Source organism: Mangifera indica, chromosome 18 (assembly GCF_011075055.1).
Source record: "Mangifera indica cultivar Alphonso chromosome 18, CATAS_Mindica_2.1, whole genome shotgun sequence".
Taxonomy (NCBI): domain Eukaryota; kingdom Viridiplantae; phylum Streptophyta; class Magnoliopsida; order Sapindales; family Anacardiaceae; genus Mangifera; species Mangifera indica.
In genome coordinates this window covers 3,807,874-3,828,566 of record NC_058154.1, presented here as the reverse complement: position 1 = coordinate 3,828,566, position 20,693 = coordinate 3,807,874, and the positions used below count along the sequence as shown (strand labels likewise).

At 33.6% G+C, this 20,693-nt stretch overlaps 3 protein-coding genes and 1 long non-coding RNA gene across 5 annotated transcripts; 2 read left to right on the top strand and 2 right to left on the bottom strand.

The window, feature by feature from the left end:
* Window positions 1-1,096: 1,096 nt before the first annotated feature.
* On the bottom strand, window positions 1,097-7,860 carry LOC123202460 (gamma-interferon-responsive lysosomal thiol protein-like). Its single transcript, XM_044618414.1, has 4 exons — window positions 7,413-7,860; window positions 6,965-7,117; window positions 6,658-6,836; window positions 1,097-1,300 (listed from the first exon to the last, which is right to left on the bottom strand). Exons 1-3 carry the CDS (start codon window positions 7,839-7,841, stop codon window positions 6,747-6,749), a joined length of 672 nt encoding a protein of 223 aa, XP_044474349.1. The 5' UTR covers window positions 7,842-7,860; the 3' UTR covers window positions 1,097-1,300; window positions 6,658-6,746.
* A 2,585-nt stretch (window positions 7,861-10,445) lies between these two features.
* LOC123201824 (gamma-interferon-responsive lysosomal thiol protein-like) lies at window positions 10,446-12,657 on the bottom strand. Its single transcript, XM_044617389.1, has 5 exons — window positions 12,341-12,657; window positions 11,322-11,390; window positions 11,021-11,161; window positions 10,849-10,941; window positions 10,446-10,777 (listed from the first exon to the last, which is right to left on the bottom strand). Exons 1-5 carry the CDS (start codon window positions 12,629-12,631, stop codon window positions 10,592-10,594), a joined length of 780 nt encoding a protein of 259 aa, XP_044473324.1. The 5' UTR covers window positions 12,632-12,657; the 3' UTR covers window positions 10,446-10,591.
* Window positions 12,658-15,670: 3,013 nt separating this feature from the next.
* Window positions 15,671-16,910, top strand: LOC123201585. The gene is made up of 2 exons (XR_006498857.1): window positions 15,671-16,267; window positions 16,350-16,910. It is a non-coding gene; the product is annotated as an uncharacterized LOC123201585 (long non-coding RNA).
* A 719-nt stretch (window positions 16,911-17,629) lies between these two features.
* On the top strand, window positions 17,630-19,954 carry LOC123201317 (40S ribosomal protein S4-3-like). Of its 2 annotated transcripts, XM_044616767.1 has the most exons (5): window positions 17,630-17,774; window positions 18,455-18,532; window positions 18,663-18,843; window positions 18,998-19,095; window positions 19,290-19,954. In XM_044616767.1, the coding sequence occupies exons 1-5, from the start codon at window positions 17,772-17,774 to the stop codon at window positions 19,716-19,718; spliced, it is 789 nt and encodes a 262-aa protein (XP_044472702.1). In that variant the 5' UTR covers window positions 17,630-17,771; the 3' UTR covers window positions 19,719-19,954. The 2 variants fall into 2 exon arrangements, with proteins under 2 accessions (XP_044472702.1, XP_044472701.1); XM_044616766.1 differs by lacking the exon at window positions 17,630-17,774 and having other exon boundaries at window positions 18,449-18,532.
* Window positions 19,955-20,693: the final 739 nt, after the last annotated feature.

Sequence of the window (20,693 nt, the reverse complement as noted above, 5' to 3'; positions counted from 1 at the left end):
GAGAATATCTGGATTACTAAGGTCATTACCAGATTATTGGACTTCAATAATTTTTGATCTTGTTCGAGATAAGAAATTCAAGAATTATTGGCAATGTGTGGATGAATTACAACTTGCTGAATAACGCAGAATTGTAATGAATATAAGAAAGTCAACATCTCTCTCTATTTTCCCAAATCAACGAAGTGCGAGACATGTAGGCTATTGCAAGCATTATAATAACTTTATCTTAGATAAAGTTACTTTTAATATTGTTAGAGATAGAAAAATGTCTTTTCTCAATCTGATTGATGGAGATCGAATCCCTATAAATATGGAGAGCGTTTGATTATCAAAATGCCCTATTTTAAATCGTACAAATCTCAAGCCAAGAATGGTTTGAAAGTTAGTCCTAGTAATTGAATTTCATGTCCAAATTATGAAAATGTTGAACTCCATGTTGATATAATATAATATATTTTATGGTTATTTGTAGAAATTCTAAGATTGGTGAAAATATAATATAATATATTTTATGTCCAAAAAATTATTAATAATAGTAAAAAAATGGTTGGTGTCAACCATTTAATTATAATATATAATTAAAAAGGGTTGGCATCAACATTTTTACTTTTTTTTTATTTTTCAATTTTTTTTTTCAGTTAAATGCCAATCTTTTATTTTTTTCAGTTAAATCGTACTAAATGATCTTCTTCGATCGTCATTTTTTCCAAGGTATAAAGTGGATGTGGTTGCGTTTTGATGGGTTGCTATTTTTTTTATATCCTTACTTTGAAGAATTCTTGATCGAAAATCCATTTCCCTTTTCAGTTTTTTCCTTCCTTCTTTTGTTTTTAAAGCATTTATTCTATTTTTTACAGTACAATTCCAAAGAGAGAGGATCTCTCTGTATGACTCCTTTATTACTTGAAAGATGAGAAAAAAGAGAGAAAAAGTTACAGAGAAAAAGAGAGAGAAAATCTCTGTATGAAAGATTAAAAAGAGGTATTTTGGGAAGTAGATTACTCTTGTGGTATATTTGTTTAAGCTTTAGAATGAGTGACATATATGTATACACGGATTAAAATAAGGATAAAAATTTCAATTTCCCTTAATTATATGCTAATAGTGATGAACCAGTCAAGGTTAACTTTATCCCAGGAGAAGAGTCATAGCTTAGAAATGTCATGCTTTGTCAGTATGCGTAGCAGACATGAGTGCTTGAAATTACTTTTTCAGTAGCTTTGGCCACGGCTGGTGGCAGTGCTTTGCAGACCTCTGGAACTTGACTGCCTTTATAAGCTTTACATATATAAACCACCATGAAGAATGTGGCTTAAAGGTGTTAAGGAGAATTTAGTCATTATAGAGTTTGTTATGGTCTGTAATGTAATTTGAAGCTAAAGGGCAATTTAGTCTTTACGCTGAAATGTAACCTTAAGTATATTAAGGTTGAGCACTTGACTTAAAAGGATTAAGTCGGCTCCTTTTGCTCTACTTTGCTCTTTTGCGATTAGGGTTTTGTTCTTGTTCTTTGATTTTAGTTGAGCCAAGGAGAAATCTTCTGGTTTTCTCTGATTGTGTAAGTGTCTTGAGTCTTGAAGAAGGCTTGGTAGGAGGCATTGTTTCACGGTGTGTTAGAGTCGTGTGTGGTGTAAATTGGAGGGTATTGTGTAAGCTGTAATCGCTTATATTCTATAGTGGATTCGACTAAGAGACTTGTCTCTACCTTGGATATAGGGTTTCAAATCAAAACCTAAACCAAGTATTTCTTGTGTCCTTATTTTTCTCTTGTTGATTTCTTGTGTTGTTTATCTTATTTGATTGTTTGCTAATCTTTCTAATCTTGTAAAAACATTCATAACAAACCTAATTCAAATTAACAAGTGGTATTAGAGCCAGTTAGGGTTTCATGTTTTGAATGTTTTGATTGATCGATTTCTGATGGTTTCTTTTAAATCTTTGCCATTATATATATTCTCTAGTATTACTAATCTTGCTGTTTGCCAAAAGATTACAAAGAAAATTGTCAGCAGAGAATAATGGGTCCAACCAGAATCGATGTCGAGAAGTTTGATGGTAAGGGCGATTTCAACATGTGGAAAAAGAAGATGTATGCGGTGCTGGTTCATCAGAAGTGTGCAAAAGTATTGGGAAAACCATCTAATTTCTCGAAAGGTATGACTGATGCTGAAATAACTGAGGTAATGGAAACAACTTACAGTTTATTAATTTTGCATCTGTCTGATATTGTGTTGCAAAAAATTGATGATGTTGATACTACTTCAAAAATATGGTTAAAATTAGAATCCCTATATATGACTAAATCACTGATAAATAAAATATATTTGAAAGAACAGTTGTTTGGATTTAAAATGGACCCCATTAAGTCTTTAGATGATAATCTTGATGATTTTCATAGAATTGTTATTGATCTGAATAGTATTGATGAAAAAATATAAGATGAAAATCAGACAATAATAATTTTGAATGCTTTACCTGAATCTTTTAAGGATGTTAAAGCTGCCATAAAATATGAGAGAGACTCTTTGTCACTGGATGAAGTTTTAGGGGCCCTAAGGTCTAAAGATTTAGAAATAAAATTTGAGAGGAAATCCATTGGGGAAGGTTTTCAGATTAGGGGCAGACAAGAAAAAAGGAATAACTCAACTAATAAGAAGTCATCTAGATCAAAATCTAGATTAAAGAAAACTTGTTGGTTATGTCATAAAGAAGACCACTTTAAAAGAACTTGTCCAGAGAAAAAGAAGGCTCATTCTAATAAATCTGAAAACCTAAAACTAGCAAATTTTCTTGAGGGGTATGAAAGTGCAGAAGTTTTAGTTCTTTCTGAAGTAGGGTTAGATAAAGAGTGGGTAATGGAGTCTGGTTGTACTTTTCATATGACTCCTAGGAAAGAATGACTTCCTGATTTAAAATACATAAATGGAGGAAAGTTTTGATGGGTAATGATGATTCCTGTGATGTGATTGCTATTGGTAATGTCAAGTCTAAAATGTTTGATGGTTCTATAAAAACTCTTGAAAACGTTAGGTTAGTGCCTAAGTTAAGAAGAAATTTGATTTCTCTTGGTTCACTTGATTTAAATGGTTTTTCCTATAAATCTGAAAAAGGTGTTTTAAAAATCATGAAAGGTGCTTTAGTTGTAATGAAAGGAAAACTATCAAATGGGTTATACATATTAGAAGGTAGTGTGGTGTCTGATAACATGCACTCTGCTCATGATAATTTGGATGAAACAATCTTATGGCATAAAAGACTTGGGCATATTAGTATGGCAGACTTGAATGAATTGTGTAAACAAAAGCTTATTGATCAAAACAAGCTTTCTGATTTAAAGTTTTGTGAAACTGTGTGCTTGGAAAATCTCATGAATTAAAGTTTTCTACTACCACATGTAGATCCAATGGTATACTTGAGTATGTGCATTCTGATTTGTGGGGTTTCCCTCATGTTCTTGATTCATTATCTCATTCACACTATTTTATGACACTCATTGATGACTACTCTAGGAGAGTATGGGTTTATTTCCTAAAACATAAAGTTGAGGCTTTTGAGTGCTTTAAAGACTGGAAAAATCTAGTTGATAACCAAACTAATAAGAAAATTAAAGTGCTCAGAACTGACAATAGCCTTGAATATTGCAACAAACATTTTTCTGATTTTTGTAAGAAACATGAAATACTTAGGCATAGAACATGTAGTGAGACACTACAGCAAAATGGTTTGGCTGAGAGAATGAATAGGACCATCCTAAATAAGGTTAGATGTATTCTAGCTGATTCTAGTCTAAGCAAGAAGTTTTGGGCTGAAGCTATAGCAACTGTCTGCTATTTGATAAATAGGTCACCATTATCTGCTGTAGGCTTTAAAACCCCAATTGAAATATGGTCAAACAGACCACCTTCTTTACATCACTTGAAACCTTTTAGATGCCTTGCCTATATGCATGTTAGTCAAGGTAAACTGAACCCAAGAGCTTTAAAGGCTGTTTTCTTAGGTTATCCCATAGACATTAAGGGTTATAAACTATGGCTATTAGAAGAGCATAAGTGTGTTGTTAGCAGGAATGTTACTTTTAATGAATTAAAATTTTACAAAGATCTTTTCTCTTCAGAAGGAAAATCTGGATAGGTCCAGTTTGAGGTGGAGACACTTGTATCAGGTCACCAAAGTGGTTTTGAGTCTACAACTCAGTTTTTAGAGTCTGGTAGGGGACCTGATTTGGGTTTGGATACAATTCATATTTCAAAGTATGAAATCACAGACTTGAATCAGCAACCCTCACCACAGAGTCAAGTTGAGTGTCCTCATAGCCTAGAAAAACAGAGTTTATCTAATTATCAACTAGCTAGAGATAGACCAAGGAGAGAAATAAGACCACCTTCAAGATATGCTCAAGCTGATCTTATCTCTTATGCTTTCCAAATAGGAGACTTGATTGAGATGAGTGAACCCCTGAATTACACATAAGCCTGTGAAAGTAAATATAGCTCAGATTGGTTAAAAGCAATGAAAATTGAAATAGAATCTCTGAAAAGGAATAAAACCTGGTCACTTGTTGATAAACCAGTGAAGGAAAAGGTAATTGGATGCAAGTGGGTATTTAAAAGGAAACCAGGTATACTAGGAGTAGAACAACCAAGATTTAAAGCAAGGGTGGTGGCAAAAGGCTTCTCACAAAGAGAAGGGATAGATTACCATGAAGTTTTTTGCCCTATAGTGAAGCATACCTCAATGAGACTCATACTATCAGCTGTTGTGTTATTTGATATGGAACTGGAACAGATGGATGTCACAACAACATTCTTGCATGAAAATCTGGAAGAACAGATTCTTATAGAGCAACCTGAGGGCTTTGTAGAACCTGGAGTTGAAAACAAAGTCTGTTTGCTTCACAAATCTCTGTATGGGCTAAAGCAGTCTCCTAGACAATAGTACAAGAGGTTTGATGAGTTTGTTTTGTCTATTGGTTTTTTGAGATGCAATTATGATCATTGTGTGTATTATTTAAAATTTGATACTGGATATTATGTTTACTTGCTTTTGTATGTTGATGATATGCTTCTAGCTTCCAAAGATATGTCTGCTTTGATAAATCTAAAACAAATGCTGAAAACTGAATTTGTTATGAAAGACTTAGGGTCAGTAAAAAGAATATTAAATATGGATATTGAAAGAGATAGAAGTAAGAGATCTTTGTTTTTGTCACAAGTAGGATATATTAAGAAGGTATTGAACTTATATAACATGTCTGAATCTAAATCTGTTAGTGTTCCTATGGGTGCTCATTTTAGATTAAAATTTACTGTCAATCTATCTGCTATTGAATCTGAATTTATGAATAAAATACCTTATTCAAATACAGTAGGTAGTTTGATGTATGCAATGATTGGTTCACGACCTAATATTGCTTATGCTATTAGTTTAATAAGTAGATTTATGAGCAATCCTTGTAAAGAACATTGGTATGCTGTAAAATGGCTAATGAAATATCTCAAAGGTACTGCAAACCTTGGGTTAATGTTCACATCTGATTCTACTAACAGTTTACTTGTTAAAGGATTTTGTGATTCAGACTTTGCAGCTGATCTGGATAAAAGAAGATCTCTAACTGGTTATATTTTTACCTATGGTAGGAATATTGTGAGCTGGAAATGCAACTTGCAGTCCATTGTGGCATTATCCACCACTGAAGCAGAATATATTGCCTTGACAGAAGTTGTGAAAGAGGTTATGTGGCTAAAGGGAATTACATCTGAACTAAGTCTGAGTTCAGATATTCCTGTGATTTACAGTGATTCACAAAGTGTCATTCATCTTTCTAAAAACAGTGCATATCATGAGAAGACTAAGCATATTGATGTGAGGCTCCATTTCATCAGAGATATGTTGTCCAACAAGCAAGTATTGATTGAAAAGATCATGACTAGTGTGAATCTAGTAGATATACTAACTAAAGTTATTCCTGTGAGCAAGTTCAAGGAAGCTTTAAACTTCTTGAAAATCTGTCAAAATTGTGACAGAAAAATTGCAGAGAAGGTCTCCTAGTGGAATACACTTCTACTCCAGTTTAAACCAAGGTGGAGCTATGAAGAATGTGGCTTAAAGGTGTTAAGGAGAATTTAGTCATTATAGAGTTTGTTATGGTCTGTAATGTAATTTGAAGCTAAAGGGCAATTTAGTCTTTACGCTGAAATGTAACCCTAAGTATATTAAGGTTGAGCGCTTGACCTAAAAGGATTAAGTCGGCTCCCTTTGCTCTGCTCTGCTCTTTTGCGATTAGGGTTCTGTTATTGTTCTTTGATTTTAGTTGAGTTAGGGAGAAATCTTCTGGTTTTCTCCGATTGCGTAAGTGTCTTGAGTTTTGAAGAAGGCTTTGTAGGAGGCATTGTTTCACGGTGTGTTAGAGTCATATGTGGTGTAAATCGGAGGGTATTGTGTAAGCTGTAATCGCTTATGTTCTATAATGGATTCGACTAAGGGTCTTGTCTCTGCCTTGGATGTAGGGTTTCAAATCGAAACCTGAACCAAGTATTTCTTGTGTCCTTATTTTTCTCTTGTTGATTTCTTGTGCTGTTTATCTTATTTGACTGTTTGCTAATCTCACTAATCTTGTAAAAACATTCATAACAAACCTAATTCAAATTAACACACCAAATTCTGAAGATCCTCGCCTACAAAGTTATAGATAATGAGAAAGTGAATGAAAAGTTGAATGAGGGAAAGAGAGAAAGATAGAGAGGTTAGAAAATTACTTCAATGTGTTTGTCATTAATGATCACCCACGGTACATAATCATGATCTGGAGTTTCATCATGGTATTTAAGTTCAAGCTGCATATTATTTGAATTCAACATCAGAATAAGTCCATCATGGGGATAGAAAAAGTAACGTATATTTATGAAAAAGCATAAATTATGGTGCATGGAAAACGTTTTGGACATATAAAAATGGAGCAAACCTCTTTTCCATGCCCACTTTCATAGCAATTCTGAATGTGCTGTTCAACTTCCTTCTGTCCTTGACAACAAGATCTCCAGATTTCTTCCTTACCATGAATGGGTCCATTTGAAGTCTTCTTTATTACGCAGTGAATGAACTTGAAATGTTTCGTCTGCAGCAGATTTACAGAAGCATAAGAGCATGCAAAATGTACATTTACTTTATGTAAATTCCTGTAGCTTTGTCATAATAACAATGTATAAAAATGAAAAAAAAAAAAAAAATTGGAGACTATGGCTGCAGCCAGTGAACTGGCAGTGTAAGTTGGGCTACACGACAAAAGTATCAAGTGGTGAGGCCTTCAACACTCATACGCTAAAATCTAGCCCATTTCCCAACCGATGTGGGACAATCCAATAGTGTAACATATTTTTGAGAATTCTGGAGAGAGAAAAAGCCTGTCTTACTGGGTCAGGCAAGGCTTCAATGGCACAGGCTTGTATAGTGTTGAAATAACATTCATCTTCACCTACAGAGCATAATGAAAGAGGAGCAATTATAAGTAAAATCAAATGAGGAGGATGAAGATGTGTAAATGTGACCTGGGAAACAATAGTATCATTTGGTTGTGTGAGCTTAGCATTGCCCCAGGGGACTAGCTTGAGATTGACAATGTCAATGAGACCCAAATCAAAGACATCCACTAGATATTTTAATATAAATTCACGAGACCCTGGACATAAGGCCTCATAGTACAGAGCTAAATTGACTTTCTCAACTTGTTTGGTTCCAGCAACAACCATAGAATCAGCATATTTCAAACAAGAACAAGGTGAAGGAAAATAAGTAAACAGCAGAGAAATGAAAACAAAGGAGAATAGCACACGAGCAGCCATATTCGAGACAGATATTCACATTCAACTTCTCATGGGTCGGGGGTATTTATAGCAGCCTTCACTTTGAGCTGTGTTATCCATATTTTCTAATGAATGTGATGTGGAGGATTATTGATGTCTCTTTGATTAATGAACAGATATTTTTCTTTCAGAAAGCCACGAAAACAGGAAACAAAGACCAAATTAACGTAAAGACATATTAAGTGAATTTAAATTGAAGTAATTCTTATCCCACTAAATCTCAAACCTAAGAAAGAATTTATACACTGAAATTTTTATTAAGTCCAAGACCAAGAGTTTCTGTCCCAACAAAAATACTAAAATTTTCTACAATTGAAAGAAAGGAGGTAGAAAGGTTGCATTAATTCAATAAGAGTCTTGGAATTTGACTAAGTTTAAGAACTTTTCATGATTTTTTTAATTAAATACGTTAAATTTTAGGAATTGTGATTTCATTTATTGAAGATTTAGGTTTTGATTGTATTATAAAAGTATTAAGGATAAAACTGTGTCTGTACATAGTTGAAACCAAAATTGTGGGCTGTCTGATATTATGCCTTGGTTAAACTTTTTGAAAATTAAATTGAGTTAATTTATGTTCTAAAATTTTTGTGGAGGTTTACTAATTAAATATTATAAAAAATTAGAAATTTTTTTAATGGTTTTAGAAATTATAAAACTCATAGAATAGAGAAGGCTCAGTGAAGATTCGGACAGTTTGATATTATATGTACAATTGGTTTTAATAAAGTTTCTTGTGATTTAACAATTATGATTTATAAGGCTTAGAAGATACTTCTAATATTAAGATTTGATAGTATTACGTTTACTTTCTTTACGATGTCTTTTCAAATTATTACACTCACGTCCACCCGAATTTGTTCTGGTATAAACTTTCACAATTACACATGTCAATTCTATGTTTAGGTCGCCCATGAGCCTGAAAGCGACTCCACCTTGATGACAGTATTATTTGAATTTTCAATTTAAGGGTTCTTTTTCATAAAATCTCAACTGCTTATTGTAGTAAAAGAGATGTAAATCGAGGCGTCAGCAGTGTGCAACCTACTGAAAGTAACAAGAGGACCATCCATCTCATCTTCTGCTACCAGCCTTCACTATGACTGATCAGTTAATGGAATCAATTGCCATTTTTGTACAAAGTAACGAATGCTGTGGAGGAGCAGGTGAGTCTGCAGGCCATTAATTACTTTCGTTTAACGTGGTTCAACTGCAAGCACCTGTGGTTTTATATTACAAGTGCACATCACATTTAGTGCTAAACATTTCATAGACTATGCTAAAAAGAAGAATTACATAGAGAAGGTACTAAGCAAAGCAACTCTGCAGTTACTTATAGATGTGAAATCTCACAGTTGGCAAAACATTTATTGTACTTCAAGTGAATTCAACCAACATTAATATAAATTAAAGTAATTATTTCTCTAAAATTGTCATTATCCAAGTTCATCACATGATTTTGCAACCAAAACTGTGGATTTACAGTGTAAAGTTTATATGATTTTAGTTTTTTCAACCGCAAAAAGTAGTTTTTGAGTTGTGATTCTCTCAAAATTTATATCATTTCGACTAGAGTTAACAAGGAGCTAGTATACAAGCATCCTGCATTGACACCAGGGCTGCATAGCGTGATGAGCTCTCCAACATCTAATTGTTAGACTATTTGAGTAAAGCCTGACTTAACATCACTGATTCAGAAGACAATATGTATGGATATTACTATTAATGATGATGTGAAGCTCATGGACAATGCCATTTGAAGAAAAAGGATCTTTCTCCTTTTTTAAGAAAAAAATTAAAGCTGTCTTGTCATGCTGAATAATCCACACTTGGAATAAGCTTAAACAACATTGTTTAAGTATCATCCAACCACCCTTAGCAGAAAAATGAGCTGTTTTGACAATAAATTACCTGAGCAGTAAGATCAGAACTAGCCTAATTTATAAACTTTCAGGAAACAGTACAATAAATGAGACCTCAGTTCACAGTTTCTCAATGATCTCATCCATTTTTGGCACCCACTACGAGTAAAAGTTGATTTCTGAATTGGCAACTGAGTTTAACAAGCTAAATTCCCACACAAACTCACACAAAGTAATTATTTATTCATCAGCATTGCAGTTTCTGACGAGATATTGTTGCAGATATTTGTAATTTAGATTAGTCTAAGATTTTTAACTTAGAGGTTTAAGTTTGAGATCTCCTATTTGACATTTGCCGGAGCTGCATGCTTTTTTATCTTTGGTTTTGAGTCTTTTTCTCGGGGTATATCCTTAGTATCATGAACTATATTTTTTATTTTATTTTATCCGGGATCAAATGGACTAATTTTTTTTTTTCATAACAAATAAATTCGCTGCAGTCTGATAAGAACATTCAGAAAGCTTGAACAGTCTTAATCATGCGATACACCTATCTTTCAATAAGGTTTTAAAATGTACTGAAGGGAGCATTTGGGATTTTGTTTGTATAGCTGAATTGATAAAATATTCATATTCCTGTCCTTGATTTTTCTTTCAGAAGTCATTTATGTAGGGCCATTATACTACTGTTGCACAAAATGCTTTAGGCTACTGGGACCTGTTGATACCAAAGTAGAAAGCTTGTTTTCAATATTCCCAAATGGACATCATTTTCATTTAAGATTAATATGTCAGATCAAGATAACAACAAAGCTTACCCTTTACAAGCTTACATCATTTTATTAAATATTCCTTCTGATAATCTTACTATACAAACTGGCCTTTCAATTTTCGTATCTGGTGTTCCTGCAAAGCGTGTTTGAACCTTGACATTGTCTTTGCTGGACTTGCCTCCTTGGCTAAATTGGTCCCAGGTAAAGGGTTTTTGCAGGCATTGGGTACAACACTGCCTTTGTAAGCATTGCATACATAGCTTGTAAAATTTCCATAGTCCTGCATCAGAAATTTTGTTGTTGTTGTTGTTGTTATTGAGGGGGAGAAAGAAGCAAATATCAGAAAATTACCTCTCTAATTGGTTGATTGTTTACCACCAGCCATGGCACAAATGCACCTGGTGGAATCAGATGAGCAGTCTCATTTGCATATTGAAGTGAAAACTGTTCGTCAATCAATTCAACATTAGACCAATTCTATAAAACAGAATATTATAAATCAGGAAGTATTTTTATTACTGACCTCTGTTCCATTTCCACCATTATAGCAATCCAAGATAGGTTTTGGAGTCAATCCAAAATTTTCGAAACAAGTACTCCAGTCCTTGTGCCTTCCCTCAATGGCTAAAAATTCAATGCAGTAGATAAAACCATAATATTTGTTCTGCAATATCAAAAGCTGAGATTGATCAAATGGAAATTAATAATGTCTGCCAGCTCTGAGCTTCAGCCAGCCACTTATCCATAAACATTACTGTAGTAACTTAGCTAATTATCCTATTCCAGTATTCAAGGAAATTATAAAAGAAGAAATCTGGTTCTACCAAATTATCATTCCACACATTGATGGCACAAGCTTCAACTGTATTCAACATGCATTCTTCGGGGCCATGCTGCAAAATTTGGTTAAAGATACAAGTCATAATGTTGAAAACAAACAGATTGCAAAACTTACATCGATAATTGCGGCATGCCGTGGTCATTATCATCATGCATATTTATGTCAGTTCATGAGGAAGTTCAATGGACCGCAACCATTAAAACAGTGACATACATTACCTTTCACAATAAAAACAAGGGAAAGGTAAAAATTGTAAAAATTGGAGAATGGGAAAAGAAATAGTGGGTCCATGGTGAATAAACATAATAATTATAAAATGAAACATATTTTCTAGTCCATTCCTTGAGGAAGAAATTGTTTGACTAATGTTTTGATGGGATGTCTCACATCGGTTGGCAGAAGTGCTATGTATTATTGTATAAATGTAAGGAAAAACATCACTTTGAGGTTTTTGAGTGGAAAAGACCAAATAGCACTTGTCAATGGTATTAGAACTTGGTTGCAACAAGTCCACCCAAGAGACCAATGAAGGTCCAACCAGTAGCCCCGATGCACCTTCATATGGTCGGTTGTGATGATTGTCAAACCAATGATCTGAAGTGTGAGCAAAAATTGTTAGGTTGCCGAACATCTGTTGGAAAAAGACTAAGTGTTATTGTATAAGGGTGAGAGAGCTCTGAAGCCTCGAGTTAGAATCTCCATGCTAAAATGAAGATCATCAACTGAAAGTTACCAGATTTTTTGAGCAAACAGAAGTACAAAGAAAAATAAGAAGGAAAAAGAAACTGGAGGAGACAATGTTAATCATAAAGTTTCAAAAATCTAATTGCAGTTTTCTGTTCTGTCAGCTTTGGGAGCTATCACAAGCACGATCAAACTGTATTCCTCCTAACTTTTCGGAGATTAAACTGAAGTTGCAACAATTCTGCCGGTTGAAAATGCCTTGAAACATGCAAAATATAAATTGAATCCAAGTAAACGGGTTGAAGATGTAATTGTGACCTTACAAACAATTTTCTTGCTAGAATTGTCGATGAAAGCATTACCCCAGGGGACAAGCCTGAGATTGATTATGGAGATGAGATCATTGGCAAATACAGTTGTCAGCTTCTGAACTATGAAATTTGAACAATTTGGGTTCAAGGTTTCATAATAAAGAGAGAGATTAACTTTTTCAGGATAGCCAATGTTAGAGCCAGAAGAAGCAGCATGAGATGGAGATATGAACAAGAAGAAGAGCCAAGTGACGGTGCCTGTGAAGATTAATTTGCAAAAAGCCATATTCGAAAGCATTGACAAAGAGCAGTCAACATTACGCGTACAAGTAAATGAATATATGGCTGGGGAAAGTATTCACTGGCCTGTACTGTGAATATTGTAATATGACAACAATGCCCTTTCCACATTGATTGACAGTGACTACCATCATGCCAAGCTTGTCTCTGATAATATCTTGAATAATTTTCATACGCTAATTAAAACAGTTTCTTGTCCACAAAATGAGGTTTGTGGTAAATGATGGCTTTAGTGCATTCCAAGTCTCTTCTCAATTATTTCGTGTGTTTCTGTGATCTTAGCGATGAGCTGTTCCTTATAGTTTCTGTCTATGACAGCTCATATAAAAGTAGAAAGTAGGGCTGGATTCAAGTTAGTTTGATTTGAATCGAATTTAAGTTGAAGTTTTAATTCAATAACTTTTTTCAAATCCTCTTTTGATAACATCTTTATTCTATCGACAATACTATTTATCTTAATAACGATCTTCAATGACATTTTTGATTAACTTAAATGAGTTCAAACTTTTGGTTGAACTATTCATTTAAGATTTAAACTGAATTTAAATCATCTCATATTCATACTTAGTTTGATCCGTATAGAGCCCTAGACCAATTACAATTCACACTATAGTGGTCAAATTAGGTACTATGTAAATTTCTTTATTAAAGAAGATGATTTTGTGCAGATAATTGCGCTGCAATTGAACTGGTACTGCACCCTATCCCTGTAATTGATTTTGGTCAGATCATAATTTGGATTCTCCCTGAATTGGGTGCATCATGACATGGTGTAGCGCATTAGATTTCTTTTAAACTGCATTTAACTGCTCAACAACACGCTGAATAAATGGACCAGCTGTTCTACAGGTAGTGTGAATATTTCAACAAGATCAAAAAGTCTATACTTAGGTGGGAGAGAAAGTCTTAACCATTCATTCACAGCACATGTCCTGATAATGTGAAAGCAGCCAGCAAATATATACTGCTGCCCAGCATAGGAACACAAATGTTTATTTGAAAACCCATTATGGAATGAATCATGCATATATGATATAGAAAATTTTTATTATGAATTAAGAAGATTATAACATGAAAAGATTTAGTCGTTCTTTGTGTCTTACTTCTTAATTTTTACTCTCTCTCTTTACATATAATTAATACAACTTTTATATAAAAAATTTAGTTGATTGTTTGGCACATGTATTTATTGGTTACATTTTCACAACAATTTGTGTTTGCACAACAGAAGATTGCTCCAGTCCACATGTTGAACTTGTTATGTATGATTAGACTAACAAATGGATAGGGTCTAATTGCTACATTTACTTAAACGTATTCAGAAATGCCTATCATACAACGCCACAGGTTCCTTGAAAAGTTTTACTTTTCCAAATTCATACTCTCTGATTTGGGTAACCCGCTGCAGAATTTAGATAACCATTGTACAACAATAGATCATTAGCAACATACATTAGGCAGCAGGGCCGCGATGATATGGCCCATCTGGAAATCTTAAGGAGCCTAATGGAGCAAGAATATATAATTCTACAATATTTTCGTAGAACCCAAAACTCAATGAATCAAGCTATAATATTCGTAAAATTATCAGGCTTCACATTGCAGGAGAAAACATAATAATGATTTATAGGAAGAGCTAGACTCTGAATATGAATCAACTATCAAGAATGCAATTCTAGCCAAATCTGTTTCTACATTCCATCGCAAAACAAGCCAATCGGAACACTGTAATCAGCAGTCCTTTATTTTGCCAGTATTGTAGAGAGATGACTTGAATTCTGAATGATGCAATTTTTCAAGGAGATTTGTGATAGTAACAGAATGCACCTGCTTGCAAAACTGCAAATATGTAATATGCAAGACACGCGTAAGTATCTATCAGCTGAAATTTTGACATAGAAATTGTATTAATCTGCAAGAATTTTTGTGCCTAGTATAATATTAAGATTTTATTTTCTCAAGTATAATAGTATTTATTTGATAAAATAAATTAATATAATATTTTCGATACCAAAATTTTATTGACTAATATAAAAATGTGATTTCGTATGATAAAAAAAATTGACTCTTTATGATGAAAGTAAATGATTTTTTATAATGAAAAGAAACAATTTTTACTAATAAAAATATGTTACTTTTGATGGAAAGTCACAATTAATTTATAAATAGAAGTTGGTCCTCTCTCTATCCCTTAACACATATTTTTTCACAACACACATACTGATTTTACTGTACATTAATAGTAACAACTTATATATAAAAAAAATATTAAGTTGTTTTTATTTATCGTTAAGTTAAAAAGTTAAGTGAAAGAAATTAACATCTTCTATATTTCTTCATGAATTCTCTTTATAATTAATACGTTATAAAATACGATAGAATCAAAAAATATTTTTCTATCTTTATTTAATGTGAAAACATAAAGTTTAAGATTTATGAACATGATAATTATTTTTTTACGAATATAAAAATGACTTTTATTATAGACATAATTAGTTTATATTATAAACATAATTAATTGTTTTTTTTATTCATATAATAATGACTTATATTATGAGTATAATAGTTTAATGTTTAATTGTTTCTTTTTAATGTAATTATGATTATATTATTAATAATTTAATATCATAAATATAATCATAATTTATATAAATTATAATTTAATATTTAATTATTTCCGTTTTAAGGAAATTATTAATAACTTACATAATCTTCTTTGCAGATTTTAATTTGATATGGCGTTGGCACCTCTCAAAGCCCAGTGAAATAATTTTTTGATTCACTAGACCAAGCATCATATTAGAAAATACAGGAGAGCTAAGAAGTAAAAGCAGCTCCTCAACTTTTATGAAAACAATGGATTCTTGAGAAACAAAACGGATAGGATTATTCACAGAGAAACGTTTTTCTTTTCCACCGACATTGTCTCGAGATTACAGTCCAGGACCACGGTGTGACATGTGTCCTGCCTGCAATGGCAGATCTTACTTTAAAGACAAGAAACTATGAAGTACGTGTAGTAAACCTATAGCTTCCCATTAAACCGACCTTTGAATTTAGACGCTTATCCCACGGCCCTGGCTAACGTAAATAATTCTACGCTTCCAACTAAAGAAAATCCCGTAAAAAGATGGAAGATATTGTTATAGGAGGTGAGAACTTGTTGCATCCAGAAAATCCCAGTTCAATTATAGCTGAGATTGAAGAAGCTGAACAGGCTGACAACCACAAAAAGGAAGATGATAATGAGCAGAAAGCAGCAGTGGATGAAGGCAAAGGTGAAGAGAAAGGAGTTGGCTGTTAAACCACCTTCTTTCTAATCTGGTCTCTCCTTTGAGCCCGAAAGCAGGAGAAGGTACTCAACCAGTCAATATCAATGGAAATGAAGGGTATGGAGCAGAGGAACATATTGAAAGTAGTCCTAGTAGTGGAGGGCTCATCAAGAATGTTCTATCAAATTTCTTTCACCTCCCAAATGAAACTGATGAAGAAAAACGTCAAAACGAGAAGAACAATGAAGAAGAGACTGTAAAAATTGTAGAAAAAACTCAGCATGAAAAACAGAAGACAGAAGAGGATGGTGGAGCAAGCATCATTGATAACATTGTCTCTCATTTACCAACATCGCTTCCAGGTAAAATATAACACAATCAGTCTCCTAACATCGTTCAGTTCAATTTTTTTTCTAATTGTTTTTTTCATGTTTATATGAACAGAGGATGTGGCACTGGCACCAACAACTGATGAAGCCATCATTCTATTACATTCAATCATCCTCGATTAGAAGAATCAGAACCGATTAGTTCAGGATTCTTGATTGATGTAGTTGGCAAGACTTCTGAAACTTGCGGTCTTCTTCTGTATGTGTCTTGATTTGATTCAGTGATCAACATTGTTTTCAGTGCTGCTAATTGAGCTTGGGTATAAGGGTTGTATTCAATTCCACCAGCTTAGCCGATCTCGAATTGATTTCAAACCAATTTCTTTTGGATTAGAATTGATTTCAAATTGGGCTTTGTTCCGGATGAAATCCAGTACTGCTTATGTTCAGTTTGGACACAAGTTAATTTTGGGTTGAAAGAATTTTAGTTTTTCTATCTACACTTGTCATTGGGTTATTATTCATTTAAATGTAAGGGGTGTGTTTTCAAACCGGGATAGGGATTCGACCCATTCAAGGGACCGGTCTAAATCTGTTCCAATTGGATTAGTGAAAGGTTTAAAAAAGTATTAAAAATATATTCAATCAATCAGAAATATGGTTTGGTTTAATAGTATGTCATGCGTATTTTTTACAAGATTCATTGGCTTTGATTGAACCAATTAATTTGATCCGAGTTCTTAAACACTCTTTGACATTTAATAACTTTGATAGTAACAGATAAACCCTATTAAACCAAATGTTCTAACTCTACCGGAAAAAATGTCAATGAATTATTTAAAATATTATTTCTAACGTTTTAATATCACGTTCCATCTATATCAATCTATGAAAGCTATGTATTATTCTCATTAAATTCAAAATAATTTTTTTTCAAATGGAATTTAAGTTTTAACTCATTAATCGTAAGTTAAATTTTGTTTAGGTTCGGTTTGGATCGAATTTAACCCTTACAGGAGTGATCGGTTTAGTTTGAAAAGTAATGCAACTCCATAATTTAGTCTTCTATGAAAAAAATTGGTCCCAAATATTTTAGAAGGTAATCTTCTGTTAAAATTTATGGAGTAACACTCTAAATATAAATTTATATATTTATAATAATATATTATTATATCTTTAAATAATTTATAATTAAAAATAAAATAAAATTTAATTATATTATAATATATCATTAAAATACTCATTATTATATCTTATAAATTTCAGACCAACATTATTTAGGCCACCAGGAATCCTACGTAAATTTAAAAAGGAAGCAAGAGGATCATGGGCCGGCCCAGAATATTTATCACTGACCCATTTAAAGCCTAGATTACAGCCCTACCCGACATGATTAATATGATAGAACGATAAAAACCCTAAAGTACCCAATGTGTTATAAATAGATAAACTAGGGTTCGATCACCTTCTAAAAACCTCTAACAGAGCCAGAGAACCAGCCGCAGCAGCGAGGCCTCAGCTTCAACTTTCCCAGAAAATGGTTAGTCTGGACCTACACTGTCTCTCACTTTTGATGCTTTCTTTTCTGTGTTCTTATCTTCTGTTGGGTACTTCAATATACGATACGCTTTTGTGTATTTCACTTGTTTGAGAAACCTATGAGTGTTAATGTTTGATGTTTATTAATTCTTAGAACTGAAAGACGTTTGTATGTTGGTTCTATTAGATTAGCTATTAGATATATGGGTTTAGAGTGGCTGCTTAAATTCTGTATGTTTTCAGGGGTCTTAGAGAAGCTTATTATCTGTGGAGCATTTGACATGATTTGTTTAAGGAAAAATTGCATCGATTCCTTGCAACAATTACTGTCCTGGAGAGTGTTGGATAGGTTTAGTTGAAAAGTATGGACATTTTGATGGTGGGATCTAGCCTAATGTTTGCATGGAAGCTGTTATGTTTTTTCCAAGGTTCAGTTTCGAGAGGTGGGGTGTTACCATTAGAATGCTTCATCGTTCTTGTGGTGATCTACTCATAGTATTTGTGAGAACGTGAACTGAAATATTTAAAACTGACTTGGACATTCTGATGCGGCCTTCTGACTGTTTTTGGTTGTTATTTATTGACAGTTTGTTATTGTTTACTTGATTATTATGGAGGAGGGTGTCTGATTTTTCTATAATATTGTTTTTTGGTGCTGAAACTCTTGTATTTTTTATGCAGGCTAGAGGATTGAAGAAACACTTGAAGAGGCTCAATGCCCCCAAGCATTGGATGCTTGACAAGCTTGGCGGTGCATTCGTATGTTTCTCATCTTCATTCATTTGCTTTTTTCTGTACTGGTTCTCTTAATGGTTTTCTTTTCATAAATTCTTTTGTGTTGCTTGATGTGTCTACTTTTGTTGAGTCTTCATAATTGTCTGTTTTCCAGGCACCCAAGCCATCATCTGGACCGCACAAGTCCAGGGAATGCTTACCATTGATCCTCATCCTGCGAAACAGATTGAAGTATGCTTTGACATACCGTGAAGTTATTGCTATCCTCATGCAACGTCATGTTCTTGTTGATGGAAAAGTTAGGACAGATAAGACCTACCCTGCTGGATTCATGGGTATGTGCACTTCATCTTTGTAGCTTAAAGATACATATTATTTAGTTACAGGGTAAAAGTGTAGTTTCTAGTATTTGCATGGACTTTTCTTGGTTGGGTTTGTTTGTTAAAATTACTAAGAATTTAACTTCCTGTATCTCTCAATCTTTAACAGATGTTGTGTCTATTCCCAAGACAAATGAGAACTTCCGACTCCTTTATGACACCAAGGGTCGCTTCCGTCTACACTCTCTTAGGGATGATGAAGCAAAAGTAAGTTTATAACATCTGTATTATTTTTGCTTCACTAATGTTCCATTTTTATTTTATACAACATATTTTGAATGATAGCATATACCTATTATTCATTATACTTTTTTCTCTCTGCATGATTTTTGTAGTGTAGTACAAGTTGAATGTTAACTTGAGTTTCTCATGCAATTCCTGTGTTCTTTGTGTTATTGCAGTTCAAGCTTTGCAAAGTCAGATCTGTTCAGTTTGGACAGAAAGGTATTCCATACCTGAACACCTATGATGGACGTACCATCCGCTACCCGGATCCACTCATCAAGGCTAATGACACCATCAAGCTCGACCTAGAGACCCAAAAGATCACAGACTTTATCAAATTTGATGTTGGTAATGTTGTCATGGTTACTGGAGGAAGGAATAGAGGTCGTGTTGGAGTAATCAAGAACAGGGAGAAGCATAAGGGCAGCTTTGAGACCATCCATATTCAAGATGCCACTGGCCATGAGTTTGCAACTCGTCTTGGCAATGTGTTTACCATTGGTAAGGGAACAAAACCATGGGTATCACTTCCAAAGGGCAAGGGTATCAAGTTGTCTATCATTGAGGAGGCTAGGAAGAGACAGGCTGCTCAAGCTGCTGCATAAGTTCTATGATACAATTTTCTGCTTTAGATACCATTTGATGAGTGCTGGCTGCTACTGTTTTCTTTAGTCAAGGTAGGAATGAAGTTAAAAATGGATCTTTTTTTTTTTATTTATCAGTACAATTTTGAACTGTTCTTCCTTTGCATTAATTACTGTTTGGTGTTAAATGACTTAATGTTTCATCAAAGTACTTGTATGAATCTTTTAAATCATTTTTGGTAATGATTTTTGAGTAATCCTCTTTTCTTCTGTTTGTGGGTTGGAAATATATGTTGTTTTAGGTCCAAATTTTAGGTGTACAGGGGTTGAAATCCTTTGTTTAATGTGCAAATGGGAGAATGTGTTCTTTATACCCCTGATTTAGTGTCGCCTCATCGTGTTTTTATTGGGTATAAATCATCTTAATATTAATTTGCAAGGTTTACCAAAGCAGCTTCACTCTTGTTTGGATACAAAACCTAGAATATCTTTACTCAGCAGTATTGCTCTCCTAACCTAAGGTCATATGCCCTTGATGATTTATCAATTTATCATATACATTACGGCCTAAATCGAAGTAGAAGCGTGTTAACAAATGAGCTTTCTAGTAAGTTCCTACTTCATACCTACATTAAAATTTATACAATAGGAATAGATTCAAATTGATCTACTTAAGTTCAAATTTGAGTTGAGATGGAATGAGGAGTTCGAGTTGCACCGCACAGGCTCTTTTCGGTTGCTACTTGCAGCACCAGAAGATTAATTAAGCTCAGAAAGCGATCTTAAAAGAATACAATGCCATGAGTGAGCTCTAAGCTCTAAGCTCTAACCAAATTTTATTTTTTCATGTGCCATGTAACTCTATTCTAGTCAACCAACCGTTTGACTATAATATATTGAAAGACACAAATTGGAGGCCAGTCAAAGAGAAACCAACCAACCGTTCGACCAGTGACCCATTTCCACTTTCTTTAAATACAGTAGAATTTATAATCT